This window comes from Geotrypetes seraphini, chromosome 16, assembly GCF_902459505.1.
Source record: "Geotrypetes seraphini chromosome 16, aGeoSer1.1, whole genome shotgun sequence".
Taxonomy (NCBI): Eukaryota; Metazoa; Chordata; class Amphibia; order Gymnophiona; family Dermophiidae; genus Geotrypetes; species Geotrypetes seraphini.
This window is the reverse complement of record NC_047099.1, coordinates 37,088,375-37,112,442: the sequence shown is the minus strand read 5'-3', so window position 1 is coordinate 37,112,442 and position 24,068 is coordinate 37,088,375. Positions and strand designations below refer to the sequence as shown.

Here is a 24,068-nt window from a genome sequence, read left to right as displayed (position 1 = left end):
AACATCCAGAGTTTTGCCCGCCTTGTGAGGTGCATTGTCCTTTCTGCGGCTTCCCTCTCCTTTTTTCTTTCAATGCCTCCTTTTAATTGGCACAAAAAGTTACAGTAGTATTCTGCATTAACTGTTTGGTCCCTTGGAAGACAGTCAGTCATTACAACACCTTCCTAATCGTAAAACACTGTGGCCTTGACCTTTCCAGGTCTTGAATTTCATTGGCCTTGGAGAACCCGAGCGCCACCATTGCATGGACTGTCGTTTTGTATCAGGATAGAAACATAGAAGATGACGGCGGATAAGGGCCATAGCCCATCAGCTCTGCCCACTCTAATGACCCACCCCCAAGTCTACTATCCTAGGGATCCTTGGCTTAACCCTCTAAGGGATCCCACATGGGCTTCCCATTTGCTCTTAAATTCTTGCACGCTGTTTGCCTCGATCACCTGCACCGGGAGCTCGTTCCAAGGATCAACCACTCTCTCGGTGAAGAAATATTTCCTGGTGTCATAGTAGTGTAACCATATTTCATCAAAAGTAACTAGTCATTCCAAAACGTTGGCACCAGCTCACTGAAAATGTTGCAAAATCAACTTGGAAGTGTCCACGACGTTTCTCATCAGCATTCAAACATCTGGGAACTCACCTGGCTGATAGCTACTTCATACCCAGCTGCTTGTGGATTATACACCCAACACGTTCCATGGATATCTGCAGTGTCTCAGCAATTATTTTAGCCAATATTTGCCGATCTACATGGTCAGCAACACTGTCCGAGGCCTCCCAGACCTCGTCAAATCTCAACGCTGAAAGTTTGCACACCACTTCTTCACTGGGGAGTGTGATGGGTATTTATCACTCAACGTTTGCATCATACATTCATGGATTTCCTTTGGAGTTTTCTTCTGCAGGACTAGGAACTTCACGATAGCTTGGCGTTCCACATTTGAAAATTCCACTTTTTTCGTCGACATGGTTCAATCAATGATTGAGACATTTAAGTACGTCACAGGTCGTGTCGAGGTGGAAAATGACATATTCTTTCCCAAGGGACCCTCGGTCACAAGGGGGCACCCGCTCAAACTCAGAGGAGGGAAATTTAGTGGTGACACCAGGAAGTATTTCTTCACAGAAAGGGTGGTAGGTCACTGGAACAAGCTTCCGGTGCACGTGATCAAGGCCACCAGCGTGCTCGACTTTAAGAATAAATGGGACATCCACGTGGGATCCCTACGAGGGTCGAGTTAAGGAACTAGGTCATTAGCACTCAGACTTAATGGGGTGGGTCAGTAGAGTGGGCAGACTTGATGGGCTGTAGCCCTTTTCTGCCGTCATGTTTCTAATCAATGATTTAAAAACAATGTTCAAACAGCATTACGGTTCTAAAAATTGGCACTTTGCAAAATAAAATAACACTCTTTTCAGCTACAGTGGCAAAATAATGCTCAGAATTGCTGGTTGGGATGAGAACTTTTTCAGTATCCCTCGTCTGTTAAATAGCACTGGTCTCGGAACAAATCCCTGCAGCCCTTCACTGTTTACCCTCTTCCATTGAGAAAAATGGCCATTTAACTCTACCCTCTGTTTTTTTTCCCCCAGTAACCAATTCTTAATCCACAACAGAACATTATGTCCTATCCCATGACTTTTTAATTTTTTTTAGGAGTCTCGCATGAGGAACTTTGTTGAAAGCTTTCCACATCAACTGGTTCACCTTTATCCAAAACGTATATTCATACCTTCAAAGAAATGAAGCAACTGGGTAAAACAAGATTTCCCTTGACTGAGCCCACGCCGACTCTGTCCCATAATTTTATTCTTTATAAAAGTTTCCATTATCTGGTCAGATTTACCGGTCTGTAATTTCCTTGATCACTCCTGGGACACTTTTTAAAAAAAAAGTTGGAGTTACATCGGCCACCCTCCAATGGATGATTTTAATGACAGGTTACAGATCAATTAACAGCAGATCAGCAATTTCATGTTTGGGTTCATGTAAAGCTCTGGGGTGTGTGCCATCCGATTGTCAATTTGGCTCAGTACATCATCCAGGTTCATTGAAATTTCTTTCAGTTTCTCCGCATCTTCACCTTTGAAAACCATTTCTGGTACAGCTAGAGATCTCTTACATCTTCTGTAAAGACTGAAGCAAATAATTCATTCAGGGCTCCTTTGTAAAAGGAGCCCTCAGTCTTTCCTTCAGTGCCCCTTTTGCTCATCTAACAGTCCCACAAATTCCCTACTTCAGATGTACCTGATAAAGTTGTTATTGTGAGTTTTTGATTCTGTGGCAAGTTTCTCTCTCACCCTTCTTTATCAATGCTTTGCATCTAACTTGCCGGGGTTTATGCTGCTTATTTTTTTAAATTCAGATACTTTTTCCATTCTTTGCAGGATGTTCTTTTGGTTCTAATAGCCTCTTTCACTTCACTGGCTGTTTACTCTCCACTTTTGTTAATATGTGGAATACAGCTGGTATGGGCTTCCAAGATGGCAATATTGAACAACATCCATGCCCGATTTAAAGTCCTAACCTTTGCAGCTGGTCCTTTTAGATTCTTTTTAACTATTTTCCTCATTTTATTATATTGCAGTGATGGGATGGACGGAGCTCATGGGGACAGGGCAGAGACAGGGTCAAGTTTTTTCCCCCCCGTGTAACACTTTGTTGTGTCTATGCTTTGTAATACAGACTGCTACCTGGCTACTCACTGTATCAGAAGTCTATGCTAGGAGTACAGCTGGACTTTTTACTGCACTGGGTATTTATATCTGTGTTGCAATAATTGCTGTTCTAATTGAAAATTAGATGCTGCTACAGTAGATTTCCTTTGTGACTTAATTCCAGATATTAGCTCAAATTTGATCATGTTATGATCACTGTTTTCCAGTGGATTCCTTCCCTTCACCCATGGAATTTCTATCCATAAGGATTCCACACTACTATCTGCTTCACGGAGAATATATATTTTGATTCAATTCCCTCTTTAACATATAGCGTAAGCCCCCCCATCTTGATCTGCTCTAGCATTGCAATATAATTTGTACCCAACTGTCCCATTGATTGTTCTCCTTCTACCAGGTCTCTGAGATGCCTATTATACCTCTTCATTTACTGCTATTTACTCTAACTCTCCCATCTTAAATTTTCAGGTTTCTAGCATTTGTATATAGACATTTCAAATTGTTTTTTTTCCTTGTATCTACAGGCTGCTTAGATGTTGATGAGGATAATTTGTGCCCTTTATTCTGCTCTCCCCTTAAACACTCCCGGTTTCCTTTCACCATTGTTGAAACCTCTCTATTGGGATTTCCTAAATGTCCTGTTTCAGTAGTATCCTTCACACCAAACCATGTGCTCTTGGGCAACTGTCAGCTTCACCCCCCCCCCCTTCCCGTTTTAGTTTAAAAAGCTACTCTATCTCCTTTTTAAACGTTCGGCTACTGTGTGGCATCTTTTAACACTGAAAAAAAAGTCTGGATCTACAAGGTACTAGGGTCCCTGGAGAAAATTAAAGGACTCCTGAGTAGCTTGTTTTGCTCGCTCTAGCCTACTTCCAATTGGCTCCAATACTTGAGAATGCGGGAGGCAGCACAGCTACCTCCTGCAGTCGGTGGCAATCGCAGATATTAAATGCCGGGACTATATCCAGCCAGCAGCAATGAATTTCTAGGGTAACCTTTGCCATCTCTGACTTAGGCGACCAAGGTAATATTCAGCAGTTGGACAGCTAAGGCAAAACACAAAAGATCGACCAGCCTAAAAAGAAGGCCTATCTAGCCGCTAGCCTTAGCCAGCTAGCCAATGAATATTGGTGATGACTGGCTATGTCATGTGACTAGCCAATCCGGAAAGCTGGTTATTCAGTGGGAGATACCTGGCTATCGGCAGAAATCCAGCTAAGTGGTATTTAGCTGACCAGGAGCTGTTCCTGGCCAGCTAAGAACCTCTGAATACCAGGGGGACTGTGTTTGCCAGTGGAGAAAGGAGAGATCCATAATGAATGAGCACATCAGATCAATGCATTTCACCATGTGCTGTAAAGACATTTCTGTGAAACAGAGCAGCTCCCACCTCTCAGACCCCACAAGATTGGAATGAAACAGAGCCGATTCTGCTGACTGCCCGACTCTCTTAGGCTATGGGTCCTCTGTGCATTATGCCTTAATGAGTTTAGACACGGAATCTACTAGGGGGGCCCAAGGAAACTAGAAACAGAGAAAGACATTTCAAATCAAATGTATTTTATGTAAGACCTTTCAATATTTAAAAAAACACATTTCCAGTTTTATAAAAAAAAATTTGTTCTCATTTACAGGTAGCTTTATACAAATGTACATTTTTCTACAGTGATAGGAAGCTAATTTCCAAGCAGCTTGTAAGGAAGGCTGGAGAGATGACTAGAAATGTCCCATGCAGAGACTAGGCATTGCTGTACAATTTACAGAGGGGCAAGACCCTTCCCTCCGTGTGCAGTCCCAGTAAATGTAACTCAATGGGATGCAGGTGGTACAGGGTGGAGAAGGTTGTCCGCATTCCCCTTGCTCAGAGCATATAATAAATGTTAACCCCTTCGGTTGTACCTTAGAAAGGCGGCATATCAAATCCCTTTACCCTTTAGTAGGTGCTGTTCTGTATTTAAGAACTAGGCAGCATAGTTTTGAACATCTAGGGTCTGAGGAGGAATGTTCGGACCAAGGGAACCTTTAAACCCCCTTGGAGTGAGCTACCTGGAGCCCCGTTCTGAAAGCACGTTTCCCACCCTCTGTAACGTTAAGCTTCTCTATTTGGTGCTAAGAAATAAGAGGTAAAAACCTTAGGACTTAGGAGACTGGCTAGCCGACATGGAATTGCCACTGTACAATCGCCAAGAGACCGCCAAACCCAGATTAACTGTCCCCGGATTGTCTGGAGAAAACACAGCTCCACTGTGGCAGTTAAGAGGGACCAGCCTATTTCATTCACAGGGAAAAAAAACCCCCCCAAAACCCAACACAACGCACAGAGACTGTAGCCACACGATGTCATTGGAGGCTTCAGCGGGTCGTGGTCACCTTTTTAAAGTTGCTCGTACACGGCATATCCTGTGCCACCTTCCACCTATCAAGAGACGTCGTATGCAAAAGGGAAAATAAACCCTAGGACAGGTAGGAAATATATACTCCAGGAAGAGCAACTGTGTCTGAACCCAGCACTGCTGGATGACCCACTTTTTTCTGGTCTCTGTCCTCTACTGGCAGGCTGTGGAAATTCTGCCTTCTCCGTTTGGCGAGATAGAGGATTACTCTGAAAACTCTGAAAAAGAATGCCACCAACCAACGTTTTAACTTTTCTGTTAGGACAGTCTTCCTAAATATTCTGCTAGAGCTTTTGTTGAAAACAGTGATCGTTCAGAGGTACACCTCTATAAATATTTCTGTATAAACATGGTTCAAAGTCCCTTTATACTGTACAAAAGTTTAAGTTTTTAGCAAACCTTGGTTGTTTTAAGCTGGATAAGCCAGTATCCACTAAAACAAAAGTCCGCAGAGGAAAAATACTGCTACACAAAGTCACTTCTATCTCCCTTCCACCACTTTCCAGTCTGCCCAGTGTACATCGTCCAGCTTCAGAGCCGAGGTGTGTGCTCCACGTCTGCAGGGGCAGAAGGGCTGAAAGGGTTTGCATGGCACACTTGCCTGGCCTGCAGGACGGGTGCGGTCCAGTCAATCCCAACCAGGAAGAGAATTCCGGTGTCCGCCTGCCATTTGCAGTTGCTTTCACCGGACATGGCTTTGGCCTAGGACGCAATCTTCATGGTGATCAAAGCGACAGGATTTGAAAGTGCATCTCTCCGAACTTTGGCCAGGTCGCAACCTGTGCGCGCAAGTGCAGTGCATCGTTAGCGCTTCGCTTTGGTTATAAGCCTCATTTCGATTGTAGTTAATACTGATGGCTTGTTCCCGTAGGCTCGCAAGTAGGCGATGGTGCTATGTGCACTCGAGACTGCACGGGTGTACCGGCGCTGCGGTCCCACTTTTGGCTCTCTTTCAGTCTGTGTGGCCTCGGGCGGTGGTCACAAGACGGCAGGCAGCAGTAGAAGTGGGATAAGGGCGATGCTCCAGGAGAGGGGGGCAGTCCTTAATGCCGAGTTACGGCCCACACTTTGCAGGATGCCCGGCAGACCTTCAAGAGGTTCGTCTGTAGAAAGGACAGACTGATTAACACGTACCCAATTACATTTCCTTTCATAGTAGAGAAAAACAAGACAAGATTAGTGGTGGAATCCCACTTCTGCTCTAAGGCCTTCAGTCAGATTGCTATCCCAGCATTTCAGGTAGGCAGATAAGTTTCTGGGATGCGGACAGTGATGTGAATTCAGGGAGGGGGCCCACTTGCAGGAAACGGGAACCCGCCCTTCCGACCCTTCATTTAACTTATGCCACTGGATGAGGTCTTGCATTGCCTGTAAGAGGCTGGCGGTGCTTTAAAGTAGAGCAGTTGACACCCCCCCCACCCCTCCCCTCAAACAGGTAATTCCTAAAACACAAACCTGATTGTATCCTGGTCTTGTAAGTACGGGCATGTGGCGGGGGAGGCTGAGCTAGAAAAAGAAACGCAAACAAAAAAACAAAACATTAAAGAAAGAAATCATTTCTGGAAGAACTAATTTAAGAAATGGAGCATTCATTTCATTCAGCAAGTTGCAAGGGCCACAACAAGCTCTCAGTTATTCCACCGAGGCATGCGAGGACCCCGTTTCATCTAGGCAGTCGTCCCGTCCCCCCCCTCCCAAATACAAAACTATTTTAGTTTGGGAAGATCCAGTTTAAATAGGAAAACATGGCTGCCCATATGCTTCTGGGATTTGTAGCCACATTTCTTCTCTATTAGGAGCCCCATAGTCTGATTGGCTAAGATGAGAGGGATGAGGATAAAGCTATCTTGGTTAGCCCGCAGCCAATGTGTAGATCTGCACAAAGAAACATGACAGCAGATAAAGGCCAAATGGCCCAACCAGTCTGCCCATCCACTATCTCCTCCTCTCCCTATTGGCTAAAGCTCTTATCATTTGCATATCCCCTTCCTATAGGTTAAGGCTCTTTACACCTGCATTGTGATGTCATAGAATTTTATGGTTAGAGACATAGAAACATGACGGCAGATAAAGGCCAAATGGCCCATCCAGTCTGCCCGTCTGCAGTAACCATTATCTCTTCCTCTCTCTAAGAGATCAGTTTATATTTGAGTATATAAGGTACTCTGAAGACGAAACTGAGTAGATGAGATCCATCTCAAAAATAACCCACTTCTTCCCTTTGGACACCTTTGGTCCACTTTGAGCTGAAGATCTTGGGCCTAACACATGAATGCTCTTAAACCCTGTCGGCTGGATATTGCCTATCTTGGTGGAAGACTTAGAAACCTCTGCAGGTGCATCTCACATGAGCTAACAGGACACTTTCTCTCTGCGCCGGAAAGCGTACTTACTGGCTCTGCTCCCCACAGAGACCCTCAGTTTCAGACAGTAGTCTCCATGGTGGTGGATTGGCTTGGCTGAAACCAAAGAAGAACAGAGTCTGTCAATTACCAGCAAAATAACAAAAACAGAAAACAAACAAAACAAAAATTTACAAAATTGATTCATCGGTTATCAAACACAGGAGCCCTTATAGTAAACCACAGCAAAACTTGCCCAACAATGTCTTGATACGGGACTTTTACCACACTGTACTTGCAAATTTAATAAGTCACTTATTGTATTTCCCAGTATTTTCTATGGCAGGTCATGCGTTAACATTCACATTAACATACGAAACCCGCTCCCGGTTAATGTGAAAAGCACTTCACGCCTCCTGTTTATGAGGTGGTAAGTGGTCCTGCTCAACTCCATGTTAGTCTATTAAGTATATGGAATAATTCAATCCTCAAACCTACATCGTTGAAAATAAAAGCCACTATCGCTTATAATTTAAATAATCTAAATCAAAATATAGATAATCAAAGTATAATCATTGATGTGGCAGGTTCTACCATACAACAAGCTAAGTGTTGCCTTTCCAATAAATATTAGTTACATAGTATATAATTTATTTTTTCACTCTTTAATAAGGATTTTAAGTATAGGTATGGCTTAGGAATCTTTTTAGTTCTGTTTATAGTTATTAAATTTAATTAAATCAATTTATTTAACTATTTGGACTTGTGTATATATATATATATATATACACATATACTTTAGACTTTTAAATTCATATATTCTGTCTTATTCACAGTTATCAAATTTAATTAAATTAATCAATCAATTATTCAGATTTTTCATATATATGCACTTTTTGCACTTTAGATTTTTTAAATATTTACAGCATGGGAACTTGAATAGGCATTAAAATGAAATTTTATTTAATTTTTTCACACATATGGTTATTATTTTTTAATGATTCATAAGTATTTAAAATTAGCATTTATAATAATAGTGAATCCAATAAATTAAGCAATTACAATCATTCAATGTGATTAATATAACAGTAACTTAAATAAATTCAAAAAAGATGTTTAATTGGTAGGGGGTGGTGGACATAGATGATTATAGTCTTTAAGCCCGTTACATTAACGGGTGCTAGAATAGATGTGTCTGTCTGTCTGTCTGTGTTTCTTTATCTCTCTCTCCTTGACCACTGTCTGTATCCTTCTGTCTCCCCCCCCCAACCAAAGCTGTCTGCCCCCAGGACACACCTCCCCCCCAAAGCAGCCCCCTTTCCCTCTCCCTAACTGTCTCTCCATGGCCCTCTTCTGTCTTCCCCCTCCCCCTGAGCAAAGCTGTCTGTCCCTAGCACACCTCTCCCTATCTCTCCATGGCCCCTTCTGTCTCCCCCCAGCACATTCCTCCCCCCCAAAGCAGCCCCCTTTCCCTCTCCCTGTCTCTCCATGGCCCCTTCTGTCTTCCCCCCCAGAGCAAAGCTGTCTGTCCCCAGCACCCCCCCCCAAAGTAGCCCCCTTTCCCTCTCCCTATCTCTCCATGGCCCCTTCTGTCTCCTCCCAGAGCAAAGCTGTCCCCAGCACACCTCCTCCCCAAAGCAGCCCCCTTTCCCTCTCCCTATCCATGGCCCCTTCTGTCTCCCGCCAGCACACCCCTCCCCCCCAAAGCAGCCCCCTTTCCCTTTCCCCCTGGCTCCCGGTATTGATCCCCTTCTTACCCTCCCCTCCATCCCGGCATCTTCTGGCTTGCTCCTCTTCAAAGCAGCCTGCGATCGTGGTGGCCGGCTTTAGTGAACCTTGCAGGCTGCTCTCCAACTTGGTAGCACGTTCCCTCTGACGCGATCCCGTGCGTCAGAGGGAGCATGCTACTGAGGTTGGAGAGCGGCCTGCGAGGTTCTTTAAAGCCGGCCACGATCGCAGGCTGCTCTGAAGAGGATCAGTGGCGGTGGCGGCGAGTGAGGTGACACGGCGAAGACACGGGCAGGCAGCGAGTGAGAGGCAGCAGTGAGTGAGGGTGGGCAGTGACGCGCCGAGGACAGAGAGAGAGCACAGTCGAGCGCCTTCAGCCCCCGCATGCACTGTGAGGTTATAATGTTGCCACAGAAGCACACCTCACGGCGCCACACCTCATGAATTTTCGAGAGCGCATGCGCGCTCTAGCATTTTATTATATATGATACAAGATTGGAACTTGGAATGGTATATATCATAAGAGGTTCCAAAGATTGAAGTCTGTATAATTTATGATATGTCCACCACGGTTCTCTTTAAACATTTAAATACTCAATTAGGATTATAATTTAATTTCAATTATACTTTGATTATCTATATTTTGATTTAGATTATTTAAATTATAAGCTATAGTGGCTTTTATTTTGAATGATGTAGGTCTGATAATTTAATTATTCCATATACTTAATAGGTTATCTTCCCTCTATCTATTTGTTTACTTTTATAGGGTTGATATATAGTTAAGGCCTCACCATCTACTAACTTCATGTTAGTCAACACAGGTGGGGAGAGAGTGCGGCACAGTGATTAAAGCTACAGCTTCGACACCCTGAGGTTGTGGGTTCCAACCCCCGCTGCTCCTTGTGACCCTGGGCATATCACTTAATCCAAGATACTCAAAAAGGTTAACAAAGTTGTATTAGTGCCTTAGTGAAGGAAAAGATCTCAGAACACCACATCCAGGATCATCGATGTCTCCCGAGGAAGCCCCTGTTATGGGGCGAAACGGGTCCAGTCAGACAGTCACAATTCTGATTGCTCTATCTGGGACATGGAATGTATTTTGGAGACAGTGTCCCTCTAGGTAAGGTAGCCTACCTGTGTAAGTTCCACCCCCCCCCTCCCCGAATTATTTCCGGCTGGGTCTATGAGGAACTTACAGATATAATAATAGCTGTGTCCTTCCTTGAACTCTTTGCCGAGAGTGAAAGGCGTGAACCTCTGGAACTTCTCGGAGAACTTCTCGGGCCCATGAAGGGCGAAGGGCTTGTTGCATTCCCAGCGCACTTGCTCCTTGGAGCGGGGTTTGCACGTTTCATACTCCTCCAGGTCCACCAGGTAGAGGATGTAGCGCTCCACAGAGCGAGCGGATGACTCGCCCTCCTCATAGTGCGGACAGATGATATCTAAGTAATCATTGAGTCGTACTTCCACAGTAAAATCATCCCATAGGAACCTGGTGGAGAAAACGCAGATCAGTAGATCAGTAGTCGGGCCAGCGAGGAATTCATATAGACAGGCTGAGCGGAGCCCAGACAAGCACTTTCTAATCAACAAACAGAAGGTGAAGAGACATTTCACTCAGATAAGAGAGTGTTTATTCTGTGCAAGACCTTTGTTCCGTCCAAATGCCACTCCATCTGGCTTTTTGCCAGCCTAAAGTGAGAACTGGCTTTGCCCCTAAACTATTCAAGGTGAGACATATGGGCCTGCTGCCCTCTCCAGCAGGCAGAGAGAGATTCATTCCAAGTGTGTGTGCCGGGGAGAGGGGGGGGGGGAGGGGAGTGGATAGGATCAGGCGCCCTTTCAGACTATCCCAGTTGGTGTTCTCTTTATGTCTCTCTGGGGTGTCCCTAAGGCTGTTGGACTGTCACAGAGCTCTCATTAACCCTGGCTTGGTCAGACTGGAAGACTCCACTCCTGTGCTGTTATATCCACTAAACAAACAATCCCTGAAAAGCTCACCACCTAATTAAACACCACCCTGAAATGAGAGAACTCTTTTTCCCTTCGCATCCCATCCTCCCGCCCCTGTGGGAGCAAAGACCTGACAAGCCATCAGAATTGCATTCATGTGCAAAGCTGCCTAGATCATCTCATCAAAGGGTGAGGGGGGGACGGGACAGTTCTTAGAAAATACATACACACGGAAAGCCTGCAGATCTTAATCCCAACTCAGGATCTTTCATGAGATCCGTGTCCATCCTAAATCCTTGCAGTGCATGAAGAGGGGGCTAGAAAAGACCCTTCCCCTCCCCTTAGTAATACTATGGTCCTATTAAGTCCATCTTCTGGGGTTTGTTATTAACCCCACGTCATACGGGATGGGAAAGAACCTCAACCTGTACCTCTAGTTCTCGAAAACGGGCCCCTCTGCGTCCACAGAATTGGGAGGCTTCTTCCTACGGCTCACGCATGAACATGAGAACATTTAAACGTGGTGTCATCTCAGGAATAGCTGCACAAACTCCCTCCACTACCAGCCACTCCGTGACTTAAGAGAAAACCTTACAAACACTCAGGAGCTGTGTAGGAAACCTGCAAGGAATCACACAGCTAAGGAAAGCAGACTGAAGTGGACTTATACAGATCCCCAAATACTAGCAAAACCCCTAAACTAACGGACTCCCACCAAACACAGAAGTGACCATAAATTAGAAATAAAAATTGTACAGACAAAATGCCCAAGGGGGCCAGACTCTGCATGCAGCAGAGCAGAGTCAAGAGGCACTTCCTCCGTGTACGGTAAGCTCCTGGTGGCATGCATCCCTCTTTCAGGTACTGCCACTGTGTAACCGTGGTAATTATTCCGAGTGCCACGCATAACACCGTACTTGCGGAATGAAATAAGTTACATGGCAAGGCTGAAGTCTAGCTTTTTAATTCACCTGTGATGGAGCCGGATTTTTCTCTGACGGAGTGCCAATGAGAGCCTAGTCTTACAGCGGAGCAGACCCTGGGGCCCTGTTCCGAGGGATGTATTCCGATTAGTACACAGTGCACCTGGCTGAGCCTTTATCACTTGTAATGTCCATGAATTACAGATGAAGTACATAAGAAAAATGATCCGATCAGGGTAAAGGGCCATGGATTCAGGTACAATCAAAAATCAGGCCTCGTTCACCTGAGCCCTTAGGAAGACGGGTGGTTGAAGATGGACAAACAGGAACTTTCTCAAACTCAACAAACTGAAGACAAAGGTCCTCTGGTTCGGAATCTACAACTCCTTGCCTTATATAGAATTGGTGCTAGTAACCCGGAGAAAAACAAACAAAAAAAAACCTCAAACAAACCCAAGAGATGATCAGATTGAGGCAATTGAGAGCGATTAGATCCGAGTCAGGCTAATTTCAGGACAATAGTGCAAGTGGTCCTGCTCCCATAGACTACTGCAATTCCTTGTATACTGACAAAGAATAGGAGAGATTGCAGCTACTCCAAAATATGACTAATCTTCCAGTGAAGCCATTTTGAAAGAGTTATCCCCCAAGGGAACTACGCTGGCTACTCGTAAGAAAGAGAATTCAATACAAAATTGCATGCAAGGTCCACAAATGTTATTTTAATGGAAACCAGTATTTGTAAATACATCTCAGAAATCATTGTTACAAACTCGCTTCTTAACTCAAGATAAACCCAACGTTTTAAGCTGACCTTCCCCTCACCTGTGCATTTATGTACTCCGGAAGAAATTAGGAACCCACCTTCACATTCCAAGGGTCCAAAATTTAGAATGGCCTCCCACAGCACCAGCGTCAACTGGACACATATTACAACTTTAGGAAAATGCTAAAGACTCATTTCTCTTCAAATCAATAGCTTGAAAATGCAAAGACATTCTTCCTCCTCAGTCTATATATCTCATTGTTCATGATCACTGTCGAAATTTACGGTTTAAAAGAAAATATATGGTATGATTCCTGGTACCTTTGCCATCTTGCAATAAATTTTAAAGACCAATCCCTAACTAAACATGATATCTCATTTAAAAGACAGAAGGTTTCAGACCTCAAGGGGTCATTTCTCTCTTGACACTTCAGTTTGGCCATTGTGAATTTGGTGTGATCTCCCCATCCTCCCCAGTAGAAACTGTTGGCCTTTGCAGTCAGCGAATTCCTACTCCGAGCAGCCTCCTTAGGCTTCTCTCTGAAACAACATCTCGCTTTCCAAATTAAACAGTGGAAGAAGAACCTGCCCGTTTCATCTTTCTAGCGTAATTAGGCTCTTGGCAGCTGGGTCGTCTTTGATCTGAGCTAGGAGATAAATGCATTTTGGCTGTTAATTAGACTATCTGTCTTGCTAAGCTGAAAAGTCTGAGCCCAGGCTGTGCTGGCGCTGGCCCTGGTTCTAATGACGCAGGAGATCCACCCTGCGTGGGCCTGGTGGACCATTCACTTGCATGGCAGATGGTAGCCCTTCCAATTAAGGCAGCAAGAGAACTCAAACCACTCGGTCCTAACAGCAGAGCTAATGCTATCATTTCTCCTCTCCTTTATTCATGTTTGTGTACTAGGATGCATAACTTTGATTCATGGCTACACGCACAACATTATAAGAATCTGCTCTTCTGCTTAGCCCTGCTGTATTCATGCGTGGGTTCTGATGATGAACAGCTCAGACTAGCAGGAACTTTCACATTGGTTTTAAATCCTACTGTGTCTTCAGATATGAAATCTAACCCAGAAAAAAAAAAAATAAATAATAAGAGGAGGCTTGGAACGACTGTTTGATCAATGACTGATTCAATGAAAAATTATGTGGGGCTGTGGGTGGAGTATGGGGATGCTTATCCCCAGAATAAACTTACCCCCTTCCTGGATAAATAATTACCCTGATGAAGATTCAGTTGTGGGGTTCTGCAAAGATGTAGATGAAATAAAAGAAAGGCCCTTCTAGGCTGATTTGGAGAAGTGGTTTTACATATTAACAGAGGGCAGGCTGGCAACAAACAATAGTTTCCATTTTTCTGCAAGGCAGTCAGAAGATAAGGTAAGGTCATGACTGCTGACCTGTGAATTCAAGCTTTCAGGCTCTTTCCTTTCAGCCTTCGCAGTAAGCAACAAATATTCCTTCCAGGCCTAGCCCTCTACTTCTAATGCACAACGGTCAGAGAGAGAGAGAGAGAGAAAGGTCCAAACCCAGACAAAAACCACGTGTGGGAGCATGGACTCAAATATCCTAATTCCAGTCTTCTCAAAATATCTTCCGCAGCCCGGGTCATATATTTCCCAGAACTCAGGCCAGGGCTATGGACAGAAATAGTGGCTCCCTCTTATGCTTTTGGGGTAGGAGTCCACACTTGTTTCACAGCTCCAGGATACCTAAGACAGAAATTCCTGCTAATGTATAAGGAACTTGCAGCTGATTCTTTGGAACAGGTTATTCCACTTTTTTAAGTACAAGTTCTGCCTTTTCTGACTCAGTACCTCCATCTTGTTAAGCCCTGTTCCTTTTAGGAGTAACTTGATCTAATCTGTCCTCTTATCTGGGGGAGTGAGCACTGCCAGCCAGGCTGCTCCACCTTTCCCATCACTCATCAGATCTGCTTTGGCACTTGAACAAGACCACCTGTCAGAAAGATGTACAGTTCTGAAACATGCAAGGATTTTAATTCCCAGTTAACTGCAGAGTATCCCAAGTCAATGAAGCAGACTGTCAATGATCATCTGTCAGCAAATGTACTCGAAATCTCCCTTCAATTAATTGAAACTACGCAGACTATGCATACAGCAAAGGGAAGAACCCCCCCCGTCCCCTCTCACACACACACAACCTGTATTTGTGGACTGGGAAAACAAGCTTAGATTGCTTTCAGTCAGGGAGACAAAGTGATTCACACAGGGTCGCATACAGAGAGCCAGTGGCAGAGATGGGATTAGCTTAAGCATGGGGAGATGAAGTAACATAATTTACTCACACAGAAAATCAGTGGCAGGGCTAGTACTGAGGCACATGAAAATATAGTGGCTGTCTCCTAGGTCAATGGTTCCCAATCCTGTCTTGGAGGACCCCCAAGGCCAGTCGGGTTTTCAGGATAGCTCTAATGAATATGCATGAGAGAGATCAGCATAGAATAGAGGTGCCAGGCATGCATATCTACGCCATGCATATTCATTAGGGCTATCCTGAAAACCCGACTGGCTTGGTGGTCCTCCAGGACAGGGTTGGGAACCACCGTCCTAGGTTATACAGATAACGAGGGACAGGGCCCAGGATAAGAACTAAAACAGAGTCCGTGGTAGAGCCGGGATTAGTCCTACTGAGATGAAGCGACACCCTTTAGTCACATGTGGTGAGTGGCAGAGCTGGGATTAGACCAGACCTGGGCAACTCCGGTCCTCGAGGGCCGGAATCCAATCGGGTTTTCAGGATTTCCCCCAATGAATAGGCATGAGATCTATTTGCATGCACCGCTTTCAGTGCATAGTCACTGGGGAAATCCTAAAAACCCGATTGGATTCCGGCCCTCGAGGACCGGAGTTGCCCGTGTCTAGATTAGACCCGGGGAGATGAAGTGAAATTCTTCAGGAAGCGGCAGAGCTGGGATGTTCCGGGGAGGTGAAGCGGTATCCTTTGATCGCACCTAGCGACTGCAGCGCTGGGATTAGACCCAGGGAGATGATGCGACGCCAGATTTTTCTAAATTGGAGTCCTGTATTCTGTTCGCTAGACCCCCTCTCTCCGAATGTATCCAAAGTTAATGATCCACCTGCTCTTTCACCTTCTGCACACACGAAGAACCTCTGGAGCAGGCACTCGGAGAAATACATTTTAAAGGGCCTAAGTTTCTCAGGCTGGTCCTCTTCCTCCTTCTCAACCGTCCACACCCACACTTCTGAGAAGGGCTTGAGCACTGCGGCAACATCAATTTGAGTGTATTTGGACTGTGCAGTGGATGGACCTGAGGAGGCCACGTGATTGAATTCTGATAAAGGCCAACATCACCCCTGCAAGACTTCACTTCTGGCCCACTGAATTACCGAGTCGGCTCAGTCCTTCATAAAAGAAGTTGATAGGCCAAATTTAAGAAAGATTTTTGTGGGAGAAAAGTCCTTTTTAGAACAGTGGTCTCAAACTCGTGGCCCGCCAGGTACTATTTTGAGGCACTTGGTATGTTTATCATAATCACAAAAGTAAAATAAAACAATTTCTTGATCATACGTCTCTTTAGCTATAAATTACAATATTATTATTAAGACTTAGCTAAAAGGAAAGATTTAGAGACTATAAAGAGTTTTACCTCATGCAAAATTGTCATTTCTTTAATAAGACATTAACTATTTTTTTTTTTCTGAGGCCCTCCAAGTACCTACAAATCCAAAATGTGGCCCTGCAAAGGGTTGGAGTTGGAGACCACTGACTTAACTGTAACTATGACATCCTGTTTGTCTTTGGGAAGCAGAGCTGAGATTGTGATGTCATAATGCCTCATTCCACCAATAAGAGCCAGCCTCATCAGTGATGTCACAATGGCCCTCCAACCCAGCCAGCAGATTAACTGTTTCCCTTAACTCAGTGGTCTCAAACTCGCGCCAGGTCCTATTTTGAGGCCCTCAGTATGTTTATCATAATCCCAAAAGTAAAATAAAACCGTTTCTTGATCGTATGTCTCTTTAGCTATAAATGACAATATTATTATTAAGACTTAGCCAAAAGGAAAGATTTAGAAACTAAAGAGTTTTTTAGCTCATGCAAAATTGTCATTTCTTTAATAAGACATTAACTATTTTTTTCTGAGGCCCTCCAAGTACCGACAAATCCAAAATGTGGCCCTGCAAAGGGTTGGAGTTGGAGACCACTGGTTTAGAACCAAGGACTTGTCCCGACGGTTAGCAATGATCCAGGATATCAGATAGTTTAGTCAGAAATGCTTTAATAGCAAGCAGAAGGGAAAAACAGAGCCGGGAGTGTTTCTCTCCTTGCTGTAACTGGGGTCAGCAGAGTGTTTACTGAAACCTGAGCTGGTTCTCTCCTGGTTATTAGATCACTCAATCACTCTGACAGATCTGCCTTATCTATTCTTGAGCAACCTATGTCAGGCTATACCTTATCCTGCTGGCGAGGGAGAGGGAGAAGGGGGAGCAACCTTCAGCCTCAGGGAAAGGATGAGAGGGGGGGGAGGAGGAAGGGGAGCAGCCTCCCCCCCCAAGAGCGAGAAAAGGGAACAGCCCTCAGGGAAGAGATGAGTTGGGGGAAAGGGAGAAGCCCCTCCTGAGAGGATGGGAAAGGGGAACAGTCCCTCTGGGACAGAAGTGGGAAGGGAGAGAACCCACAGCAGAATGGATGATGGGAGAAAGGGTCCCAAGACTGAATGGTTACAAGTCTCACTCCTTGACCCTTGTTTCCACCTCCTCCTGATGCTCAACTAAAATCTTACCGTCCAAAATATTCTTAGACAATTTTACTTTATCTTTAATATGCAGAATATCTAGCCTGCCCCTTTACACCCTCCTTTCTTCCATCATTCATTCTTTGTGGGATTTCACGTACTTGTGGATCGTTTCCAATGAATCCTGCTTACCATCTTCCCTGCCTTGTCGGAGAACCCACAGCCCCACTAAGAGAGGGTGGGAAAGGAAAGGGAGCGGGGAGTTGGGAATAATTCTAAAGGGGTACAAGTGGGAAGGGGAACCCACTAAAGGAAAAGGGAGCATCCCCCAGGGAAAAGGAAAGCAGTCCCCTTGAGAGAGTAGGGAAAAGAGCACAGCCCCCTCTGGGACAGGAGTGGAAGAGGGATCAACCTTCCTCCCGGGATGAGAGTTAAAAGGAGCAGAGCTGGACCCTCTGGAGAAGTGGAAAACCACATCATCACGACACCACACAACTGCACTAAGTCTGGACTTGAGAATTCTTGGCTTCGTTCATAATGGTTAGAGCTTCGATTAGGAAAACGCATTAGTCTACTTTTCGCCAATTCCGTTTCCTACATTTTACTTAAACCAATGTGAAAATGTCTGTTCAGATCTTTCGACTGCAGACACTATTTCAGCTATTTGTACTTTTTTTTTCCCCTCCCATTTACTGGGGGGGGGGTCGAACCCTTAACCCCTTCCTGCCACTCTGGATTTAAGAACTACACCAACAAGGCCCTTGGGCTGTGTTTCTTTGTCTCTCCGATCGTGGGGAGGGAGGGGCGCCTTCACGTGGCTTTCAGGGGAGGGGGGGCCTCAGTGCCGAGTTTTTAAATCTAGGCTCTTAAGCACTCATCTTTAAACTCATTTTGTTAAAAGGGATAAATGACATTCAGAGCACTTCGGGGTCCTTGATCTCTACCCTGCCTAACCTTAGATCTGGAACCGATTTGGATTTTTCAATAGTAGCTCAAGGCGAGTGGGTAATTCCACTTTCACCCTTTTAGCCTTGCACAGGCTGGCATCTCTCTCCCTTCCCCAGATGCCAGTTCAAGGTATAGCTTAAAATAAATGCGATGACTATTTCTAGTGTACTGAAAGCTTGTTTCAGTAGAGGAAACACAGCTAGGATTATGGCAGGTTTAGGGCTAAGGCATTTCCAGTGGCTGCCAACAGAGGGCACCAGGAGCTTGGTAAGAAAAGTTTCTCCTCCTCCTTTTTTATCTCCGATATTCTTGGTGGCAAGCCAGCTCCAGGCCAGGCCCGGAAAAGAGCCCTCTTGCAGCAGAAAGGGAGGAAACCTCCAGTCTGAGCTTCAAACCTGAGAAAGGAAAGCCTAGTGGGAAAGGGGAACTCTTCCTTCCCTCCCTGGTCCCAAGCTACTGTCCCTTGGCACTGGGGCAGGAAAAAACAAGGTCTACGCCTCTGAACTCTTAGCCCCGTGCCAGCTCCTCCCCTTCAGCCCCATCCAAGGCCACTCATTCTGCAGCAGTGGCCTGGAGCAGCCACACTTCTCAAGGATTATATACCACTGCCGGCATCCGATTTTAAACCGAGCCCCATGGGAAAGTTTCAGAGTGGCGAGGAGCATGTGAAGGGTGCCAAGGGAGGGGATACGCGACCTCCAGGGCCAAAACCCAATCAGGTTTTCAGGATTATGACAAAAAATACACCCGATATCCATTTGTATTGTTTGAATTAGGGAAGGGGGTAAAACACGGATCTTAACCGCAAGCCCTTAAAAATCTTAATTTATTGACAGCTGAGGTTTCATATTTCATGTGTGCAGGTCTGCGTTTTAGCCCCTCATTCCACCGCTGTATCTGTTGCCGTGTCTGACCCCACGGATCTGTGCCGATGGCCTTTTATTCACAACAATTAATTTGGGGAAACACTTCAGCTAACGGACCCTAATGCTTCTCTCCCTCCCCTAGGCTGAGACTAAAAGTGGCAAAACTTTTGCCCTGAGGTCCATGCCACTTTTAGTCTCAGCATAGGGAGGGAAAAGCATTAGGGTCCCTTAGCTGAAGTGTTTCCTTAAATTAATTGTTATTAATAAAAGACCGTTGGCATAGATCCATGGGGTCAGACACGGCAACAGATACAGCGGTGGAATGAGGGGCTAAAATGCGGACCTGCACACATGAAATATGAAACCTCAGCTGTCAATAAATTAAGATTTTTAAGGATCTGGCGGTTCAGATCCGCGTTTTGACCCCTTCCCTTTGAATTAGATTTTATTAAGGAAATCCCAAAAATATGACTGGGTTGCGGCCCTTGAAGGTGGAAGCTGTGCCTCCTTGGCCTAGGGGTACAAACTGGCATGGCCTTGCCGTGCTGGACTATGGGTCCCTCGTCGCAGCAGGATGAGATGGAGCTGGAACTCGACACACTCCCTTGCCTACCAGCAGCCCATTTCGCAATTACACCTGGCACACACAGAACCCAGCCACCGACTTGCCGTATAAAGTAATTCAATTTTAATTTGTCAGTTCCTATTCTGCTTAACTAGGAAACAATGTGGCAAGTGACAGATTGCAATAAACAAGATTAAAATCCTAATGATCAATTTCAGCAAACCATACTGTAAACAAATACCTGGAGAAAAAGGAAAACAAAAACAGACCCATCATAAAACAAACAATATCGGGATACATTTCTACACAAGTTTTCATAATAATAATAACTTTACTTTTATATACCGCAATGCCATAACAGTTCTAAGCGGTTCACAATAAGAGAGACAACTGACAAGCAGCGAAGTTACAAACGACAACAGAGATACAACGCCGAGATTATGAAGTCTACTGTTCTTCTGAAAGATTGGTAGGAGAAAGCTTTCACAATAGTTTAATTTAACCACTCATTTATTTTACCAGCTTGAAATGAAAGGGTCCTACCCAGTAATCTCTCGTAAAGACAGCCTTTCAATGTAGAGAAGGAAAACAAGTGCATCTGATGGCACGAGCAAAGATCAAAAATGGTAGAAAAGATCATTTGGAACCAAGCCAGTTAAAGTTTTACAGTAAAACCTTGGATTGCAAGTAACTTGGCATGCAAGCGTTTTGCAAGACATGCAAAACATTTGATTAAATTTTAACTCGATATACATGCAAGGTCTTGCAATACGAGTACATATAGTATACACACATCACAACTGAGCCAATGGTTCTTCCCTCTCCGACACTGCAAAAATGTAGTGACTGTTCTAAACGAGCAAAGTCTTGCAACACAAGTACATCATCACAACTGAGCCAATGGTTCTTCCCTCTCCGACACTGCAAGAGTGTAGTGACTGTTCTAAACAAGCAAAGTCTTGCAATACGAGTACATCATCACAACTGAGCCAATGGTTCTTCCCTCTCCGACACTGCAAGAGTGTAGCGACTGTTCTAAACAAGCAAGGTCTTCCAATACGAGTACAACATCACGACTGAGCCAATGGTTCTTCCCTCTCCGACACTGCAAGAGTGTAGCGACTGTTCTAAACGAGCAAGGTCTTCCAATACGAGTACAACATCACGACTGAGCCAATGGTTCTTCCCTCTCCGACACTGCAAGAGTGTAGCGACTGTTCTAAACGAGCAAGGTCTTCCAATACGAGTACATCATCACAACTGAGCCAATGGTTCTTCCCTCTCCGACACTACAAGAGTGTAGCGACTGTTCTAAACGAGCAAGGTCTTCCAATACGAGTACAACATCACGACTGAGCCAATGGTTCTTCCCTCTCTGACACTACAAGAGTGTAGCGACTGTTCTAAACGAGCAAGGTCTTCCAATACGAGTACAACATCACGACTGAGCCAATGGTTCTTCCCTCTCTGACACTGCAAGAGTGTAGCGACTGTTCTAAACGAGCAACGAGCAAGGTCTTGCAATAAGCGTACATACAGTATTTTGTATTAGAGGTTTGGGGTTGTGGAGTTTCCATTATATCTTATGGGGAAATTCGCTTTGAAATACGAGTGTTCTGGATTACAGGCATGTTTTCGGAATAAATTATGCTCACAAATCAAGGTTTTACCGTACAAGCAAGCTTGAAAATAATTCTGGCCTCCACCGGTAGCCAATGAAATTTTTTGTAACAGGGGCTAACGTGATCTGGGGTTTCCCCCCCCCCCCCCAAGTCAAAAATAAGGCGAACTGCCGAATTCTGAACGATGCTTGATCTTTTGATAATTCTCTCAGACGATCCAAGGTCACAAAAATCAAGGATGCTTAGTATTCAAGACTGAACCAACAGTCTGGAAGCTAGTGAATCAAAATGTTTTGATAGTGTGGAGTTTCCAATAATACAAAGAAACAATTTTTTAACCTCCCAGCCAACGTGCTCACCAAAGGTTAGATGGCGGTCCAAAATGACCTCAAGTATTTTAATAGTGGCATTGATCGGATAAGCCTGGCCATTCAATCTCTTTGATTTCGTCATCTGGACTGGCCAAAAATATTTTCGTCTTATCACATTAAAGTCCTTCTCATATGTAGAAAGTCAATGACCAGGTGTCCCATACTCTTAACAAGTCAGTCAGAATCGGCAACTCTGCTACAACTTCTGTTTTTCAAACAGGACTCGGTTGGCTTTCCCATGTTCAACTTTGGACACACAAAAATAAAAAATTGGCAAGTCTCTTACAGAAAAGCTTAGTCTTTACTGGGTAGGAAGAACAGTGTTGGAATCCAACCTTCATCCACAGAAAGGTGAAGCAAAAATTCCTGTGGGTCCTAGATAATCCCTCCCTCCAAACCCAAAGTAGAATAATATCTATCTCCTTGTGACCCTGGGCAAGTCACTTAATCCTTCACTGCCCCAGATTGTGAGCCCAGGTGGGGAAAATACTTGTACGTAAACTGCTTTGAATGTATTTATATAAAAAAATAAAATAAAATTCAAAGCCAAATTCTGGCCAAAGGTATCGGACCCCGAGATCTACAGGAGGGTCTTTCGTCACACGACCTACATTCTATAATCTTTTAGGTCCGAGAAGAAAAGTCTAAAAATCAGGGGACGCTGCCTTCATTTCTTTTTATTCTCAGGACCCCTTCACAAAGTCCCCCCTTCCCCCGCTGTCGAAAGGGTGGCTCTGCCTCCCGGGACACCACCATCAAACATCCACAGGCCACTGCTGGGGTGGGGGGGGGGGGGCAGGCCTTTGAGCCTTGAGAGAAAGAGGGCACAGCTGGGTCCTCTCCAGCCACTGGTCTGAAAAGTTTTGAGAGAGAGAGACAAAAGGAGCCCCCTCCCCTCCTCAACCCACCAGCTTTGTGTTTACCTTTCAGCTTAAACACAAGCTTCAAAAGAGTTTAACCCTTTCAGAGCCATCCTCCAAGGGTTGAGCTTGCTGGGATGCTATTTTTTTTTTTTTGGGGGGGGGGGCAGAGCAGTTTGAAACTTGTTATCAAACTCGTTGTAGCTACTTTTTTAACCATGAGATTGAAGGCTTTAGGGACTGGCACCACATTATAATCCTCCCTGGTCCCTGACTACCTGAGCCAACATTGTGTAACATTCACTAGTGAATGGATCTGACTCAGCCCTCGGTCACCAGCTTCTTGCACAAGTACGAGTGAAGTCAGCCCTCCCTCCCCCCCCCCCCCCCCCGACTGTGCAACTCTTACCCAGCAACGTTAGTAGCCCTCCCGCCACATCTGCTCGCCCCCCACAGAGACTCATCGGGGCAGGGGGGGGGCCGTCCCTTTGCTCACCTGGTGTTGGAGCTGTTCCAGAAGACGGTGTGTCTGTCGGAGGCCACCAAGCGGCACCCGATGCAGAGCAGAGCCAGACCCAAGAGCTCCATGTTCGCGATCTGATTCGGGGACCGCCCGGCGGCAGCTTTTCTGCGTCCTTAGCCCGGCTGGCTCCGCCTCCTCCTCCCGCAGCTCCTCCTCCCGCATTAGGCCACGCCCCTCACCCGTGCGGAAAGGCACGAAAGGGCTGGCGGCGGCGTAGGCTGCCCCCCCCTCCCCTCGCCTCCCCGGAATACGGCACGGACGGCGGCTCTCTGGCCTAGGGGGGGAGGGAGCTCTTTTCCCAACATGAACGATGCTTACCTTGGACTGGGACCTCGGGGCTGGCTTAAGCATTAGGGGAAACCAGGGAATTGGGGGAGCTGAAAAGTGCTCAGCCCGACCAGCTTCCTAGTTTTGCAGTAGTGGAGCACCCGGGGGCCGACACCCCCCCCCCTAAAAAAAAAATAAAAATAAATATATATACATTTTATTGAAGAAATGCAATAAATGCATAATAATATAATAGAGTTAACTTCTAATAAATGTTTATCATTCCTTCAAAATCTCTCACTATATTCCCTCAATTTTATTTCTCTATTTTTACATCCCGTCACTCCTCGAGAGCTCAGAAATGGTTCCAGTGTTACAATCTAACATTGCAGTGTGATGTAAACAAAAGAAACAGCCTTTTCCTCTCCCCCTTTCAAATCGGACATCTTGCAATCCCAAAACAGAAAATTAAATGACCGTCATGTTGGCCCCAGGCTCTGGTTTCTGCTGGTCTTCTTTTCACTCGCTGTCCA

At 45.2% G+C, this 24,068-nt stretch overlaps 1 protein-coding gene across 1 annotated transcript; it reads right to left on the bottom strand.

Moving 5' to 3' along the window:
- Positions 1-4,218: 4,218 nt before the first annotated feature.
- Positions 4,219-23,397, bottom strand: EFNA1 (ephrin A1). Its single transcript, XM_033923438.1, has 5 exons — positions 23,242-23,397; positions 10,345-10,640; positions 7,466-7,531; positions 6,528-6,578; positions 4,219-6,175 (listed from the first exon to the last, which is right to left on the bottom strand). The coding sequence occupies exons 1-5, from the start codon at positions 23,331-23,333 to the stop codon at positions 6,051-6,053; spliced, it is 630 nt and encodes a 209-aa protein (XP_033779329.1). The 5' UTR covers positions 23,334-23,397; the 3' UTR covers positions 4,219-6,050.
- Between the last annotated feature and the right edge of the window lie 671 nt (positions 23,398-24,068).